Raw genomic sequence first — 18527 nt, 5'->3', positions numbered from 1 at the left:
CGCAAAACCAACTTTAATAATGAGCCATACTGACATATTACTCCAACCAGATTTTTGTACTTGAAAATATATCTACAATCATCTGAAAGGCACTTATTCTGTCAGCGATGCTACTGTCCGCTAGTTTTGGAATGTACAGTACTGGGGGATGTACAGTACTGGGGCCCGAAGAGATAAGTACTTAGGGGATGGAGGCTAGAGGAAGATTTGTTGGTCGCTTATCAATCCCACTCCAAGTGCTGACCCAGTCTACCCAACCCAAACCCTGGGCTACGACAGTCAATACAGGGAGTCAGGGTGAGAAGAGGAAAGATGAATTTCCCCAGACTTTTCCATTTCAGTATCCTTATTACAAAACAGAAAATCATGACCGTGACCGTGTGTAATTTTCACAAACCCTCGACATCTAAGAGGAATGAAGAACATTGATATCAAATATTCAACAACAAAAATGACTCAATATACTTCTCTACCCCTATTCGATGCTAATTTTGTTTTACAAAACACACACAACTCAATCTGTAATATGCATTGCTGCTAAGGTAAAAAAAAGAAAAGAAGGATGAATGCAATGGTGGTGCTCTTGCGATATACAGGGGGAAAAAAACGACATAGCAAGCACATTACATCAAAAATATATTCACAGTAGACGACCACTGTAATCTGAAGCTTGTACTGCCATCCATTCTCCAAAAGTCAGCAAATTATAGAAACACTATTTCTAGGCTGGTCTAGTAGCTATTCTATTACAAACGTGCTCAGGTGCTTTTTATCTGAGGTTTGGCGGCTCAGTGAGGCCTTGGAAGAGTATTTGTGACATCATGCACAGTGCTTCAGTATGTCAAAGGAAAGTGACAGCGTGCCTGACAGTATTTCTGGTTTCTTGGTACGATCTGTAAACATTCTGACCGCTGTGGTCATAAGCCCGATCAATCATCCTTTTTATCTCCACTCTCTTGAAGATCCTGGAAAAATAAAGAATATATACAGTATATCTGAAGTGGCACAAGTAAATGTACAATAGTAGTACTAAAGTCAGAGCTGTAGTTCTCCGTCTACATTTGAGCAGGGTAATAATATACAGCTTTGAACAAGGCAGGGTGAGCAGTAATATCAAATATATACAGTGCCTTCAGAAACTATTCATCCCTCTTCATTAATTTCACATTGTTGTGTTACAGCCTGAATTCAAAATGGATTAAATAAAAAAAATATTCTCTCCCATCTATACACAATACCCCATAAAGACAAAGTGATAAAAAAGTTGAATTTTTTGGCACTATTTGTTGAAAATTAAATACAGAAATATCTAATTTACATGAGTATTCACACCCCTGAGTCAATACTTTGTAGAAGCACCTTTGGTAGCGATTACAGCGGAGTGTCTTTATGGGTAAATCTAAGAGTTGTCCACACCTGGATTGAGAAGTATTTTCCCCATTATGCTTTTCGAAACTCTTAAAGCTCTGTCAAATTTGTTGTTGATCATTTTCAGGTCTTGCCATAGATAGATTTTCAAGTAGATTTAAGTCAAAACTAACTTGGCCGCTCAGGAACATTTATTATCACTACCCCTGAAATCATTTAGGCTTGCCATAAGAAAGGGGTTGAATACTTCGACTCAAGACATTTCAGCAATTTTCAAAAAACATGATTCCACTTTGACATTATGGGGTAGTGTGTGTTGACCATTGGCGAAATGTAACAAGATTTGGATGAAGTCAAGGGATGTGAATACTTTTGTAGGCTAAGTGTAGATACTGTATGTACGAGCAAGTCTGGGGTTACCTGGTGTTCTTTCAGCAGTCGGTCGTATTCTTTGGTCAGTCCATCGGATTGTTTCTTCATAGCTTCCATCTCGGATTGGGACTTTTCCAAGGCTAGGGAAAACATTAACCACAAAGCATTCCCATTATCATCCAATTCCCATGCATATCCTCCAATCTATCTACAAGGTGACATGCTATGGGTCAGAGTGCACATTCTCGAACAGAAATTGAAGCCCATGTTTGTTTTATGGTCATTATAGTCTGATTTCATTTGGTTGGTTATTGTAGATGTACATTTTCACTTTATTGAAATATTATTGGATTTGTGGTTCTATTATTCAGTCTGTCACAAAATTATTGTGTGTTTCTTCCTTACCTTCCTCTGAGCCTTTCAGTTCTCCTCTCAGTTTCTCCATCTCTGACCTCAGCAGCTCGTTTCCCTCCGCTGTGGCCTTGTCCTCCTTCCCATACATCAGAGTCTGAAACAAACACAGGTCATGGCGAGGAAGAATAACAAACATGAACCACTTACCACACTTCTCAACCATATGCAGTACCAAAATAACTTTAGTTTCTTTTAGTGTGGATGAAGGCCCACATCTCAGAGTAGGAATTCTGATATAGCATCAGTTACGCCTTTTAGATCAAAATGAATACGCTTTCATGGACAAGGGGGGCATTATCTTAGATCAGCGCTCCTCTTCTTTTCGAGACCCTTTTAAATACGGGCTCAGGTGCAGAAAGGGCAGTGATACTGGGTATGATCTTACCTGCTTCAATAACTCATTGTCCTCCATGTATTTCTTGGCAGTTTGGTTGGCACACTCTGCCTTGATCTGCAGAGAGGCCGTGGTGCCAGACTCCGTCGCCAGCTGGTTGATCAGAGTGATCACCCGCCTCAGAACTCTGTAGGGAAAAAACACACATAGATTGTGTTCAATACTTCAGCTGCCACCTGAACTTGTCCTTCCGAACACATTTTTTGTTTTCCGTTGATAAACATTTTGCTACGGTGTGCCCTACTGAAAACGACCAGAGTGTTATGGTCATTGTAATGAATTAAGACATCTCTATGACTACGACGATCCATGCACTGGCTATCTTTTCACCAGTATCCATCCCAATGTGATGACGACACAGCGAGGACTCAGTATGTCGATGGGTGAGTGATGGACAGACCGATCCAGTACTTACAGCCAGAGGAAGAGGGTAAAGCCAGAGATGTAGAGGTTCCTCTGGGCTCTGAACAGCTTCATGTGGAGGTGGTCAAACATGTTGGGATGCAGATTAGCATCCTTGCCGTTTCCCACGCCCGAATACTTCCTCACCTCACGCAAAGCATCTACAGGAGGGCGTGCAGGTGTGGTACGACATCGGTAAACATGGTAAAACATTGAGATTGCAAAAGTATTACATGAGATTGTAAGATCTCTGGTGAGAGATTGTCATTATGATCTGTGAGTAAATTAAAACATGACACTTTTTGACATCAGCTTACCAAGGAAGAGGACTATAAGGATTATGATCATAGCGAGGAAGAATTTATTCCAAAACCTGGCCATTTTGTTCCATATTCTCAGCTGGAAGATACACTGCCATCTGCAAAAGAGCACAAAAACATAATGTTGAGACTCAGAACACTGCAACAGCAAGTCAATGTCTAATAAAATAGCACTGGATGCAGCTTAGGACTGTTTCAGACTAAAACAAATCCTAGTAGACCGAAAGTCGTCTGTTCTTTCGAACTAATAGATTTGTCTACATTTTCATATATAGACACGTGTTTTAATAAAATAATCTAAGATGCTTGTCTGACGATTTAAGTGAACTGTTTGATTAAATAAGACACTAATGACTCAAGAGGGAGCAAGAGATCAAGATAACCAGAAGAAAAATAAAACATTAACCTGACCATCCCCCTCCCGCTGGCTTTCTACTCTCCTGAAGTTGCCGTAGGCTGAACCAATTATAGGATACGGACCTAGAAAGCCTGAGCATATTCAGTAGTCCCATTGTATTACGACCGGTCATAGCTGTAAGCTAAGTCACGGAAGGTAAGCCAGGCTGGTACCTGCAGGCTGGTACCAGCAGAGGGTAAGTCCTAGGGGGTAAATCCCGAGTGGGGTTGGTTCCCTACTAGACCCGTAAAGGGGGAATGAAAGTCCCAGCCGTGGTGATCGTAAGGCCGCAGAGAGTGTGTATGGACAAATTGTTATGCTTGTGTACTAGTACGGTCGGTTCCTTTAAGGATAGGTCCCGAGATCCATGAATGACATTATGGTGTAGGGTAGGTTCCATAAGGTTAGGTCCCGAGATCCATGAGTGACATTACAGTGTAGGGTAGGTTCCGTATAGGATAGGTCCCTAGTGGGGGTATTCCTCTGTGAGATCTGGAAGGGGGATGAAAGTGCCAGCCACAGTGGCAGTGAGGCAGAAGAGTGTATGTGGATAGTAATAAAAGGATGCCTGTAAGTTCTGGAGGAGAGCCTCATCCATGGTTAGAAAATAAAGAAAAAAATATATAAAAATTATGTTTGAACATGATTTGAGTGTATTAGCAGTAGCAATAAGGAGAGAGGTTGGTTAATGCCCTACTGGGGCAGGGAACTGTGACAGATTATGTGGAAATAGGAAGACAACTGTGAATCATTTTGGTAATGTGTGTTATCAACAACAGTGATATGAGGCATAACCCTGGAATAAGACAGGTCACCAGTATTCTCCAGTAATACATTTGCAGACACTATAGCATTGGTTCTAATACAAGGTATTAGGTGCCGTGACCAATTAATAGGCACAAATACCATAATTACTCTCCGGGGAAGTGGGTATCGCTACCTTGGGAAATAGTTAATAAAAAAGGCGTGTATTAGAGCCGGGAGTGAAGAAATCGATACACTCTGGACACCATCGGGAGAGGTTTCGGAATAATAAATATTGTATTTGCGACCAGCGGTCCCGATTCTCCCTGTAAAGCGGGGCTAGAGGAAGAACAGTTTAAAAAAGCTATAGAGGCGCTGAAAGAGGCGCACAAGCATTCTACCAAATCAGCTCGAATCTGGATGAAATAGATTCCACTATAAAAGCATCACACTCTAACTCCGCTCAGTTCGCAGTTGTGCAAGGGGTTAGTTAATATAGTCAGTCACAATGAAAGTCAATAACAGTGGTTTCAATGGCCAAGGTAAGACAAAAAAACAAGGAGGGAAATGTAGCGAAAAAACATCAAAGTGTAGGGCAGTTTCTATGTGAAGGGAGACGTTGGAGGCCACGTCTCACACAACTTTCTAATAGATGCCTGGGATCAAATATCGCCGATTCCTTACAATAAGAAATATGCTACATTTACGACAGGGAAAAGCGTTACATTGAGCAAAGTAACAGGGGCAGCATCGAAAGCGATACGATTACTACCCGTCTTTAAACATAGGACCAGTAACGAAGACCCGGATAATTTTACATTGGAGGAAGTGGAGATGATTTTGGGGTCGGATAATCCCTGCGAGAATTAAAGACAATGTCTAAAAAAATAATGATGAAATAGATTTATAGAATGAACGAAAGGGAGGAGGGGTCACGAGAAATTAGAGTTGGGGTTACCAAACCTAAAATGAATTTTTAAAATGTTTGTTCGGGTGGTTATGGAAAATCATGGGGAAAAGAGAGACCAGTCATATACGGGAGTAAATGGTTAGACTCAGTGGCCAGATAAAAGTCACCGTGTCTATGGGTAGTATATGCTAAATAAAGGGTACATAAACGTTGGGGTGGATTAAAACAAACGCTTAATGATTGGAGGGAGGACAGTGGACTTTCGCTAAAGAAATGTACACTCTCTCCTCCAGGAGAGGATGGGGTGTCAGTATCTCGCTCTTTGCAATGTTCCCAAAACTGTGGTCTTGGGAGAGCAGTTAGTGAAATTCTGCAGTTTTATAAGTATAAAGACATCTGGATTAGGCCGTAAATGGAGCTTCCAGATAAGGAATGCCTGAACATTTGTGTGTTTTTGTCCTATGGTTTACCACACGCACGCACACCAGTTATGAATAATTGTTATTGGTGTTAATTCCATGTTTGATTTATTGTGTGGGGTCTTTTCAATTTGGTTTTAAACTGGGCACGCAGAATTATGGACATGTTTGAGATGTTTTAAATGGATGGTGAGACAGTGTTTTAAATGGATGGCCACTACCATAAAGGCCTGATTGGTGGAGTGCTGCAGAGATGGTTGTCCTTCTGGAAGTTTCTGCCTTCCCCACAAAGGAACTCTAGAGCTCTGTCAGAGTGACCATCGGGTTCTTGGTCACCTCCCTGACCACGGCCCCCCTCCCCCGATTGCTCAGTTTGGGGGGGCGGTCACCTCTAGGAAGAGTATAGGTGGTTCCAAACTTATTCCATTTAAGAATGATGGAGGCCACTGTGTTCTTGGAACCTTCAATACTGCTGAATTCTTTTGGTACCCTTCCCCAGAACTGTGCCTCAACACAATCTGGTCTCGGAGCTCTACGGACAATTCCTTCGATCTCATGGCTTGGTTTTTGCTCTGACATGTACTGTCAACGGTGGGACCTTATATAGACTGGTGTGTGAATTTACCACAGGTAGACACCAATCAAGTTGTAGAAACATCTCAAGGATGATCATTGGAAACAGAATGCAGCTGCGCTCAATTTCGAGTCTCATAGCAAAGGGTCTGAAAACGTATGTAAATAAGGTATGTTTTTTTCATTTTGAATTCATTTTCAAAAATGTCTAAAAACTTGTTTTCACGTTGTCATTATGGGGTATTGGGTGTAGATTGCTGATGCTTTTTATTTTATTTAATACATTTTAGAATAAGGCTGTAACGTATCAAAATGTTGAAAAAGTCAAGGGATCAGAATGCACGCACGCACAGATGTATAAACTCGGCAAAAAAACAAATGTCCCCTTTTCAGGACCCTGTCTTTCAAAGAGAACTCGTAAAAATCCAAATAAAATCACAGATCCTCATTGTAAAGGGTTTCAACACTGTTTCCCATGCTTGTTCAATGAACCATAAACAAATAATGAACATTAGGTCACTAAAGAGGCCTTTCTACTGAAAAACACCAAAAGAAAGATGCCCAGGGTCCCTGCTCATCTGTGTGAATGTGCCTTAGTCATGCTGCAAGGAGGCATGATGAGGACTGCAGATGTGGCCAGGGCAATAAATTGCAATGTCTGTACTGTGAGACGCCTAAGACAGCGCTACAGGAAGACAGGACGGACAGCTGATCATCCTCGCAGTGGCAGACCATGTGTAACGACACCTGCACAGGATCGGTACATCTGAACATCACACCTGCGGGACAAGTACAGGATGGCAACTGCCCGAGTTACACCAGGAACGCACAATCCCTCCAACAGTGCTCCGACTGTCCGCAATAGGCTGAGAGGCTGGACCGAGGCCTTGTAGGCCTGTTGTAAGGCAGGTCCTCGCCAGACATCACCGGAAACAACGTCGCCTATGGGCACAAACCCACCGTCACTGGACCAGGCAGGACTGTCAAAAAGTTATCTTCACTGACGAGTTGCTGTTTTGTCTCACCAGGGGTGATGGTCGGATTCGCGTTTATCGTCGAAAGAATGAGTGTTACACCGAGGCCTGTATTCTGGAGCGGGATCGATTTGAAGGTGGAGGGTCCGTCATGGTTTGGGGCAGTGTGTCACAGCATCATCGGACTGAGCTTGTTGTCATTGCAGGCAATCTCAACGCTGTGCGTTACAGGGAAGACATCTTCCTCCCGCATGTGGTACCCTTCCTGCAGGCTTATCCTGACACGACCCTCCAGCATAACAATGCCACCAGCCATACTGCTCGTTCTGTGTGTGATTTCCTGCAACACAGGAATGCCAGTGTGCCATGTCCAGCGAAGAGCCCAGATCTCAATCCCATTGAGCAGGTCTGGGAACTGTTGGATCAGAGGGTGAGGGCTAAGGCCACCCCCCCTTCCCTTTTCACACATTACAGTGTCATGACTCCTGTGAGGATCCGAAGGATCAGGTTACAGTGGGTTCGCTCTACAGAGGGGGAGAGGGGTGAAGTTGGCCATTTTATGATGGTCGTAAATACCTTACAGAAACTCGCTCCTCCTTGTCATGCAATATTGAGGGAAAGAAACCTCTGTGGAACAAAGGGAGTCCTCCCGCCAAAAACTACAACAGATTGGACAAAGATAAATATTTTTTAATTCCCCAAACGGTTGGGAATGATCCGTGGGCACTTAAATAACAATTATGTTAGATCAGTTGTGTTTTGGGATCCCATGAAGGACAGTATAACAACATAACTGTGTCTCTGAATGTGTATATTTCCCAGTGACCAGGGTCACACCCAAATGTTGGGAAACTGATATGATTAAATATGAAACTATTTGTGAGAAGATGTAAATAGCACTCGTGACAAAATTTACATTTAGTCAAGAAAACGCAGGGACGGGAGTCCCCATGTTGAAATGGCTTCTACTCTAAAGACCAGAGAGCATGGAGCTGGTTAAGAAAACTACAAGACTACACATTCACAGTCTGCAGCTGTATATGTAAAATAGTCTAGTAAACTCGACCGAAGACAAGAGAACACTTCCATATCGAACTACCGATTGGTCCTCTGAAAGATCCATTCTGGAGAACATTTCCCTTGGTACATCTGACGTATCCATTATAACAGAGCTACAACTACGAAAGACTGATCTCTGGTGGACAAACCAGAGACTTTCTGTCGCTGACTCTCCAGCAGATGGACCAGCGATTTCAACAGAGAAACAACAAGACATACAGTCGTAAATATATAAATTGCACTTCCTTTCGAAAGAGCGGGTGTTCATGTGCAAAGTATTAGCATTTCAATGAGCCTAGTTATCAGCTGTGTGTACGATAGTGAATTCCTATGTCTTTTGTCCTGCTCTTTCTTACATGCCCTCCCCTTTAATTTTGTGTAACAAGCCGTCATATCGGTTTAGTCCACTAAGGACTTCTCATTGCATTATGTAGTACTCAATGTGTAACCTATCCTGTGTGTGTTTATGTAATTCTGTGTGATTATTTAGTTAGTTGGTAAATAAATTACGTCAATTTGTATATCGCTGACTCATCATTTATGCTAGGGTTTGTGTAGATATCCAAGAGTTTGCAACATTCAGAATAAGACTGAGGTAATAATAGATTAATAAGTGACTGTAATTGATAAGAAAATATCTGAAGAGAGTTATAGTCGGGAAATAGTAACTCTTCAACAACATTTTCCGTGGTGCCCCGACTTCCTAGTTAATTCATCTTTACAAGAATGGTTTAATCACGTAATAATTACACAGAGAATTTGATAATATAACAGTCTAATGATAGTCCAAAGACACTACCTTATTCTAAAATGGATTAAAATTGATTAAATACTCCACCCCTAATCAATCTACACACAATACCCTAAAAAACTATGCCAAAACAGGTTTAGGTCTTTTTGCAAATATATAAAAAATAAAACAGAAATACCTAATTTACATAAAGTATTTAGACCTTTTGCTATGAGAGATGAGATGTTTCTACAACTTGGAGTCCACCTGTAGTAAATTCAATTGATTGGACGGGATTTGGAAAGGCACACACCGGTCTATATAAAGTCCCACAGTTGACAGTCCATGTCAGAGTAAAAACCAAGCCATAAGGTCAAAGAAATTGTCCGTAGAGCTCCAAGCGTGTCAAGGAACAGATCTGGGGAAGGGTACCACAAAATTTGAGCAGCATTGAAGGTCCCCAAGAACACCGTGGCCTCCATCATTCTTAAATGGAAGAAGTTTGGAACCACCAAGACTTTCCTAGAGCTGGCCGTCTGGCCAAACTGAGCCATCGGGGGAGAAGGGCCTTGGTCAGGGAGGTGACCAAGACCACGGTGATTACTCAGACAGAGCTCTAGAGTTCCTCTGTGGAGATGGGAGAACCTTCCAGAAGGACAACCATCTCTGCAGCATTCCACCAATCAAGCCTTTATGGTAGTGGCCAGACAGCCACTCCTCAGTAAAAAAGGCACAACAGCCCACTTGGAGTTTGCCAAAAGGCACTTAAAGGACTCTCTGACCATGAGAAACAAGATCCTCTGGTCTGATGAAACCAAGATTGAACTCGAGCCTGAATGCCAAGCGTCACATCTGGAAGAAACCTGGCACCATCCCTACGGTGAAGCATGGTGGTGGCAGCATCATGATGTGGGGATGTTTTTCAGCGGCAGGGACTGGGAGACTAGTCAGGATTGAAGGAAAGATGAACGGAGCAAAGTACAGAAAGATCCTTGATGAAAAACTGCTTCAGCGCGCTCAGAACCTCAGACTGGAGTAAAGGTTAACCTTCCAACAGGACAACGACCCTAAGCACACAGCCAAAACAACACCGGAGTGGCTTCGTTGACAAGTCTCCGAATGTCCTTGAGTTGCCTAGTCAGACCCCGGATTTAGCTGTGCAGCGACGCTTCCATCCAACCGGACAGAGGTTGAGAGGATCTGCAGAAAAGAATGGGAGACCCGTTGTTTCTATGGAAGGTATAGCTAAGCCCAGAGGCATATAATTAAGAAATAAATTACTCTGGCTAATCCTAATCAGACCTGCCTGTTTTCACAGATGAAGTAAAATTATGCAAATTACTTCGCTCGTGAAACGTGTGACATAACTTTAATAACAGTGTGAGTGCACTAGACAGATGTAACCTTGTGCTATTTAATGTATTATATGACCGGAATTAGCACTCCCAAGTCAAAAAGTAATGTGCATTCCACAGGTTTATAAATTAGTCATCTAAAATAATAATCAAGATTATGAAAGGTTTTGCAGCACAGCTGAGAGTTCTTGAAGGCACACAAGTGTGCACTTCGGTTGGGAACCACTGGCCTAGATGTCTATGACTCATTCACATTTGGTCTGGTCCGGACTGACCAAATATGAACTTGTTCAGGGTCATTAGAAAATTCCCCAGCATGCTATGCAAGTATTTGTTTTTACATTTTGGCCATTCAGCAGACGCTCCTATCCAGAGCAACTTATATGCTGACCAAACTGGATGCCTGAGCATGTTGATTTTGTTCACACGCACCAGAAGCGATCAGTAAACACAGGTAGAAATATCAAAAACAAACTCTGAACCAATTATATTAATTAGGGGACAAGTCAAAAAGCATTAAACATTTATGGCAATTTTGTTAGCTAGCTTGCTGTTGCTAGCTCATTTGTCCTGGGATATAGACATTGGGTTGTTATTTTACATGAAATGCACAAGGTCCACTACTCCGACAATTAATCCACAGATAAAACGGTAAACCAAATTAGTTTCTCATCTCTCCTCCTTCCTTCAGGCTTCTTTTTCTTCTTTGGATGCCTTCCTCCTGCAGGAACTGCTGACACACTCCAGCCACATGAGGTCTAGCATTGTCTTGCATTAGGAGGAACCCAGGGCCAACCGCACCAGCATATGGTCTCACAAGGGGTCTGAGGATCTCATCTCGGTACCTAATGGCAGTCAGGCTACCTCTGGCGAGCACATGGAGGGCTGTGCGGCCCCCCCCAAAGAAATGCCACCCCACACCATGACTGACCCACAACCAAACCGGTCATGCTGGAGGATGTTGCAGCAGAACGTTCTCCACGGCGTCTCCAGACACTGTCACATCTGCTCAGTGTGAACCTGCTTTCATCTGTGAAGAGCACAGGACGCCAGTGGCGAATTTGCCAATCTTGGTGTTCTCTGGCAAATGCCAAACGTCCTGCACGGTGTTGGGCTGTAAGCACAACCCCCACCTGTGGATGTCGGGCCCTCATACCACCCTCATAGAGTCTGTTTCTGACCGTTTGAGCAGACATGCACATTTGTGGCCTGCTGGAGGTCATTTTGCAGGGCTCTGGCAGTGCTCCTCCTGCCCCTCATTGCACAAAGGTGGAGGTAGCGTTCCTGCTGCTGGGTTGTTGTCCTCCTACGGCCTCCTCCACGTCTCCTGATGTACTGGCCTGTCTCCTGGTAGCGCCTAAATGCTCTGGACACTACGCTGACAGACACAGCAAACCTTCTTGCCACAGCTCGCATTGATGTGCCATCCTGGATGAGCTGCACTACCTGAGCCACTTGTGTGGGTTGTAGACTCCGTCTCATGCTACCACTAGAGTGAAAGCACCCCCAGCATTCAAAAGTGACCAAAACATCAACCAGGAAGCATAGGAACTGAGAATATTTCATTCATTCAGATCTAGGATGTGTAATTTTAGTGTTCCCTTTATTTTTTTGAGCAAAGTATATATACAAAAAGTATGTGGACACCCATTCAAGTTAGCGGATTCGGTTACTTCAGCCACACCCATTGCTGATAGGTGTATAAAACCAAAGCAATCTCCATAGACAAACATTGGGAGTATAATGGCCTTACTGGAGAGCTTAGTGACAGCGTCACAGCCCACCTTTCCAACAAGTCAGTTCGATACATTTCTGCCCTGCTAGAGCTGCCCCAGTCAAATGTAAGTGCCGTTACTGTGAAGTGGAAAGGTCTAGGAGCAACAACGGCTCAGCCGCAAAGTGGTAGGCCACACAAGCTCACAGAACGTGATCGCCGAGGCTGAAGCACGTAGTGCGTAAAAATCATCTGTCCTCCATTGCAACACTCACCAACGAGTTCCATACTGCTCTGGAAACAACGTCAGCACAATAACTTTTCGTCAGGGGGCTTCATGAAATGGGTTTCCATTGCTGAGCAGCCGCACACAAGCCTAAGATCACCATGTGCAATGCCAAGCGTCGGCTGGAGTGGTGTAAAGCTCACTGGACTCTGGAGCCGTGGAAACGCGTTCTCTGGAGTGACGAATCATGCTTCACCATCTGGCAGTCCGACGGACAAATCTGGGTTTAGCAGATGCCAGGAGAACACTACCTGCCCGAAAGCATATTGCCAACTGTAAAGATTGGTGGAGGAGGAATAATGGTCTACGGCTGTTTTTCATTCGAGACGATTCTATGCTTCCAACTTTGTGGCAACAGTTTGGGGAAGGCCCTTTCCTGTTTCAGCATGACAATGACCCCATGCACAAAGTGAGGTCCAAACAGAAATTGTTTGTCGAGATCGGTGTGGAAGAACTTGACTGGCCAGGACAGAGCCCTAACCTCAACCCCATCAAACAACTTTGGGATTAATTGGAACGCAGACTGCGAGCCAGGCCTAATCGCCCAACATCAGTGCCCGACCTCACTAATGCTCGTGGTTGAATGGAAGCAACTTCCCACAGCAATGTTCCAAAATCTAGTGGAAAGCCTTCCCAGAAGAGTGGAGGCAGTTATGGCAGCAAAGGGGGGACCAACTCCATATTAATGCCCATGATTTTGGAATGAGATGTTCGACGAGCAGATGTCCACATACTTACATACTTTTGGTGATGTAGTGCATGCGCAGTTGAAACTTGGCCATAGAATCAAATAAAATTGTATTTGTCACATGCGCCAAATACAAAAAGGTGTAGGTAGACCTTACTGTGAAATGCTTACTTGTGAGCCCTTAACCAACAATGCAGAGTTTTTAAAAAGTAAGACATTTGCTAAATAAACTAAAGGAAAAAAGTAACAAAATAACAATAACGAGGCTATATACAAGAGGTACTGGTACCGAGTCAATGTGCAGGGGTACAGGTTAGTTGAGGTAATTCAAGTAATTTGTTCACGTGGCTAGGGGTAAAGTGACTATGCATAAATAATAAACAGAGTAGCAGCAGCGTATGTGAAGAGTGTGAATGTATGTGTGTGACGTCAATGTGTGTGTGTGTGTGTGTGTGTGTGTGTGTGTGTGTGTGTTGGAGTGCCAGTGTAGTATGTGTGAGTGAGTGAGTGGTTAGAGTCCAGTGGGTGTACACTGAGCCTGTGCAAGAGAGTCATAGCAAAAGGTAAGAACAAATAAGATTAAAATAAGGGGGTCAATGCAAATAGTCCAGATAGCCATTTCATTAACTGTTCAGCAGTCTTATGTATTGGGGGTAGAAGCTTTTAAGGTGCATTTTGGTCCCAGACATGGCGCTCCGGTACCGCTTGCCATGCAGTAGCAGAGAGAGCAGTATACGACTTGGGTGGCTTGAGTTTGACCACTTTTAGGGCCTTCCTCTGACACCACCTGGTATAGAGGTCCTGGATGGCAGGAAGCTTGGCCCCAGTGAAGTACTGCGCTGTCCGCACCACCCTTTGTAGCGCCTTGCGGTCAGATGCAAAGCAGTTGCCATACCAAGTTGTGTTGCAACCAGTCAGGATGCTCTCGATGGTTCAGTTGTAGAACTTTTTGAGAATTTGAGGTCCCATGCCAAATCTTTTCAGCCTCCTGGGGGGGAAGAGCCATTGTCGTACCTGCTTCATGACTGTGTTGGTGTGTTTGGACCATGATAGGTTCTTAGTGATATAGACACCAAGAAACTTAAAGCTCTCGACCCGCTCCATACAGCGCTGTCAATGTGAATGGGGGTGTGCTTGGCCCTCATTTTCCTGTAGTCCACGATCATCTCCTTTGTCTTGCTCACCTTGAGGGAGAGGTCGTTGTCCTGGCAGTCTCTGACCTCATCCCTATAGGCGGTCTCATTACTGTTGGTGATCAGGCTACCCCCATCGTGTAGTCTGCAAACTTAATGACGGTGTTGAGTCATGCATTGCCACGCAGTTGTGGGTGAACAGGGAGTACTGGAGAGGACTAGCCACACACCCCTGAGGGGCCCCCGTGTTGAGGGTCAGCGTGATATGTTAGTTGCCTACCCTCACCAGCTGGGGGTAGCCCGTCAGGAAGTCCAGGATCCAGTTGCAGAAGGAGGTGTTCAGTCCCAGGGTCCTTAGCTTAGTGATGAGCTTGGAGGGCACTATGGTATTGAACGCTAAGCTGTAGTCAATGAATAACATTCTCATGTAGGTGTCCCTTTTGTCCAGGTGAGAAAGGGCAGTGTGGAGTGCAATAGAGATTGCGTCACCTGTGGATCTGTTGGGCGGTATGCGAATTGGAGTGGGTCCAGGGTTCTGGGATGATGGTGTTGATGTGAGCCATGACCAGCCTCTCCATGCTTTTCATGGCTACAGATGTGAGTGCAAGGGGCCGAAATCATTTTGTCAGGTTACCTTGGCGTTCATTGGCACAGGGACTATGGTGGTCTGCTTGAAACGTGGGTATTACAGACTGGGTCAGGGAGATGTTAAAAATGTGAATGTAGACACTTGCCATCTGGTCGGCACATGCTCCGAGTACGTGTCCTGGTAATCCGTCAATGACAACAACAAAAAAACGTCTGTAAATGACGTCTTTAACTTTCATTCAGAACTGAAAATTAACCTGACCTCAATGTCTGGAAAATACGTATTTTAGACATGATTTCAACTTAATTTTGCTTACTGGCTTGTTGCAGTATCAGGACTGCCTAGGGCTCATTCCTACCTGGTGGCTGAGATGAAGGGTAGACAGAGGATAAGGAGTACACCTATTTCCACATAGAGGAAGAGGGCAACTGCAGTCCATTGCAAAGTCATCTCTAAAAATACAGTCTGTAAAAGATTAAACATTTTAAGCAACAGAGGTCCTTTTTACAGTCTGGCAGTAGGTTATTTTGCCAGAATGGAAACGGACTGGTTTAATAGTTGATGTCAACAACAGAAACAATTAACTGGCTATGTAGCTAGCTAGTTTCCTATGGATATATTTCAGCTAACTGTGAAACCACCAATGCAAATGTATTGCGAACAGTGCTGTTCCTGTTTCAGTGATAAGCCTCTTATCCTAGCTAGATACGTAATGTTACAAAGTTCACATGCTTGGTAAATAACAGCCAGTAGTACTAAATGTATGCGGTTTCATTCAGTGTGTAACATACGTCCTTATATCATAGAAATAGTAGCTGTGCCTCATAGAAATAGTAGCTAGCTATATATTGCTAAAGACTTTGCCTCATGCAGTGACATCTGCCAGGTACTATAGCTGGCAATATTTTTCTAAGGCAGGACACGATAGCTATCTAGTTAACTGGTACTAGCTAACGTTAGCACTTTTATGAAATACACAGTAACTACACATATGATCAAGTTCAATATCGTAATAATTATGCAAAGTATGTAACTTACTCTGCGGCACCCGAACAAAGAAACCGGAGGTTGAAAAGAGAAAAGCAAACTTTGGAGACAGTTGTTTCACTCCTCCTATTTCGTCTCATTGGAACGACGTCATACACAACGTTTTACAGTAGCTGTTCGTTTACGGTTTTATCCTCTACTGAGAACCAATAAGGTTCTGCCATATATTGTTAATACCATACTGTACACATGGAAATTACAAATATGTTGAAATTCGGTGTAATGTGTTTGGTTTTGTTTGTACCTTTTGACCATTTCTGACTGGACATGTTGAAGTGAATCTGATTTTATTGCAGGTAGAGGGTCACATGCTGACACACTGCACTCCTCTATCAGAATGAGATTTAAAAAAAGGTAATATAGTAAATAAAAGCTTTTATTCCATTGTAAATATCATTAATAACATACAATAAATTATACCCAGCCAGTGTTCATGATAGGCCTACTGTCTGTGTGTCTGGGGATCCATATGTGTTGTGGAGGTAGTCTATGACTGCGGCGGTGCTTTGCAGGGAGTTGAACACCTTCCTCTCGGGCTGGGAGCTGACCCTCTCCAGCATGTAAATGAGGTGCTGGTGGAAGCAGGTGAAGGGGGTCCCCTGGTTCGTGGCGAGGTCCACCCAGTCCCACACACACTCAAGAGGGGTCTCGTTGTAGCCAGCGAACATGGCCGGGTTGGACAACAGCCCCCGGGCTGCCATCACACCTACAGGACAGGGCACGTGGGGTGGGAAGTGTCTTGAGTGAGCCATTTAACAATAAATATCCTGTATTGATATATTCCATCTTTCTCAAATTATTTCTGTGAATGGAACCTCTAGCTACCCATTTATGTACTTACAATGAATATATGTTAAGATGGCACAATAAACAGAAAATTATTTCCCTGGAGGGAATGAGAGGTTACAGAATAAATGCAAATGAAAAGCAGATAAAGTGTTTATGATAACGAGTAAACAGTGGACTATGCAGTTCTTTGAAAATAAACCATGATAGTGGCTCCCCACCCAGAAACCCCCCATGTTGTGGTTTATTTTCATTGTGGATCACTTTGGCCTATATAAGGGAATTTAATATGAAGCTATTTCAAGAGTGTCTTTTCTATTGAAATAACTACACATGTGTAGTTACTAAGGATCTGTCTCATGAGTACAGAGTGCACTATTTTTGACCAGAGTCCCGTGTGACTGCCTTTGGAGTCTCTGGTCACAAGTAGTGCACAATATTGGGAATAAAGAATCAATTGCGATTTGCACAAATTGAACTGACCATCAACTCCAGTGAGCTGGTGAGTGGTCTCCACATCTCGGAGGGTCTTTATGTCTCCGTTGGCGACGACAGGGACTGACAGGCTGTCCTTGATGGTCTTGATGGCATCAAAGTGGACCGGCTGGTGGCGCTCTTCTGCGGTTCGACCATGGACCGTTATCCAGGACACCCCTGCCGCCTCTGCCTTCTGACACAGGTCCACCGTACGTCGCAGGTCCTTGTGAATTCTGAGAAAAGAGAGAGGAAACAACAACTACAAAAGGAACTTCATGACACTTAGGTTATTTGCTAAATAAAGCTTTAACAAGCTCTTTTGTCATTGAAGTAAAAGTGAAACAATTATATTTGTTGATATGATCACTCTTACCGTATTTTGATGGAGGCTGTGTAGTTAGGATTGTCAACTTGGTTCCTGACATGTCGAACCATGTCTTTGACCAGCTCAGGTTTGTTGATAAGGCATGCCCCGTAGCCATCTGACATGGCCCATCGCTGGGGACAGCCACAGTTGAGGTCCACTCCATCAGAGAAGGGTGCGACCACACAGGCTGCATCAGCCAGAGTCTGGGCATCACTAGCAGCAAACTGCACGATCAGAGGACGGTCAGCTGATGAGAGAGACAGAGAGCATTAAAGTTGGATTTAATTGACACCAAATTGACAGTCTCCACACATCAATGACAACAGACACCAAATCCCTATAGTTTGAGAGGCATCTAATATTTCCTTGAAGAAAAAAAGTGATCTCATATTACCTTCATTAGTTGTAAATTCACTGTCTCTGGCTTTGACAGAACGCATAAAGTCAGGAGCAACTATCATTGGAGTGAAGCAAATGTCACAGTCAAATTTCCTCACCAGTGACCTGAATGCCAACCTGGAAAAGTTGAAAATAAACGATGAGTTATAGCTATTGCTCAACCTATTTCAGCTATCTGCACAAAACCGCTGAACAAGTCATGTACGAATATCAGATAATCTTACTTTGAATACCGGACCATAGGAGCACAGATTTTCAGAACTTTCCCTTCCTCAAACATGTCCATCATGTTGGTGGTCGTCATTTTCATAGACCGTACAGTACGTTTTAATCACTAAAGTGAGCTAGTCAGTTAGCTAGCTAGCCAGCTAGCTAGATTGGCATGGCAATTATTTTCTTTCCACAGTCGAAACTGTTTGTTGCATGCAGTTTATGACCTATTCTAACGTTGGTGTGACTAGATAACGTTCATATTTAATGTAATTAAGCTAGCTAGTTAGCTAAAGATGACAAACACCCGAATGCAAACAATAACACGCGGTATGTTAGTGGGCGTGTCCTCTGAACAACCTTTCATGTTTTACCTTTGAACCTAAAAAGGATTTAAATA

At 43.5% G+C, this 18527-nt stretch overlaps 1 protein-coding gene across 1 annotated transcript; it reads right to left on the bottom strand.

The window, feature by feature from the left end:
* Window positions 1-686: 686 nt before the first annotated feature.
* On the bottom strand, window positions 687-18494 carry LOC139392915 (dihydrouridine synthase 4-like (S. cerevisiae)). The gene is made up of 14 exons (XM_071141240.1): window positions 18142-18494; window positions 17913-18034; window positions 17525-17765; window positions 17158-17384; window positions 16331-16594; window positions 16066-16069; window positions 15880-15928; window positions 15200-15306; window positions 3268-3368; window positions 2964-3111; window positions 2540-2675; window positions 2146-2248; window positions 1789-1880; window positions 687-965 (listed from the first exon to the last, which is right to left on the bottom strand). Exons 1-14 carry the CDS (start codon window positions 18225-18227, stop codon window positions 930-932), a joined length of 1716 nt encoding a protein of 571 aa, XP_070997341.1. The 5' UTR covers window positions 18228-18494; the 3' UTR covers window positions 687-929.
* Window positions 18495-18527: the final 33 nt, after the last annotated feature.

The sequence above is a fragment of the Oncorhynchus clarkii genome, chromosome 33, assembly GCF_045791955.1.
Source record: "Oncorhynchus clarkii lewisi isolate Uvic-CL-2024 chromosome 33, UVic_Ocla_1.0, whole genome shotgun sequence".
Taxonomy (NCBI): domain Eukaryota; kingdom Metazoa; phylum Chordata; class Actinopteri; order Salmoniformes; family Salmonidae; genus Oncorhynchus; species Oncorhynchus clarkii.
The sequence above is the reverse complement of the archived record's forward strand: the minus strand, read 5'-3'. Positions and strand labels throughout refer to the sequence as shown.

Excerpts from the sequence above, each read along its gene's own strand:
- LOC139392915 (XM_071141240.1), bottom strand. The coding sequence starts at position 18,227 with ATGAAAATGACGACCACCAACATGATGGACATGTTTGAGGAAGGGAAA. Across the intron at positions 16,595-17,157 it reads CCAGCTCACTGGAGTTGATG|GTGTGATGGCAGCCCGGGGG; the intron begins GTCAGTTCAATT and ends CCTGTCCTGTAG. Across the intron at positions 2,249-2,539 it reads ACAATGAGTTATTGAAGCAG|ACTCTGATGTATGGGAAGGA; the intron begins GTAAGATCATAC and ends TGTTTGTTTCAG.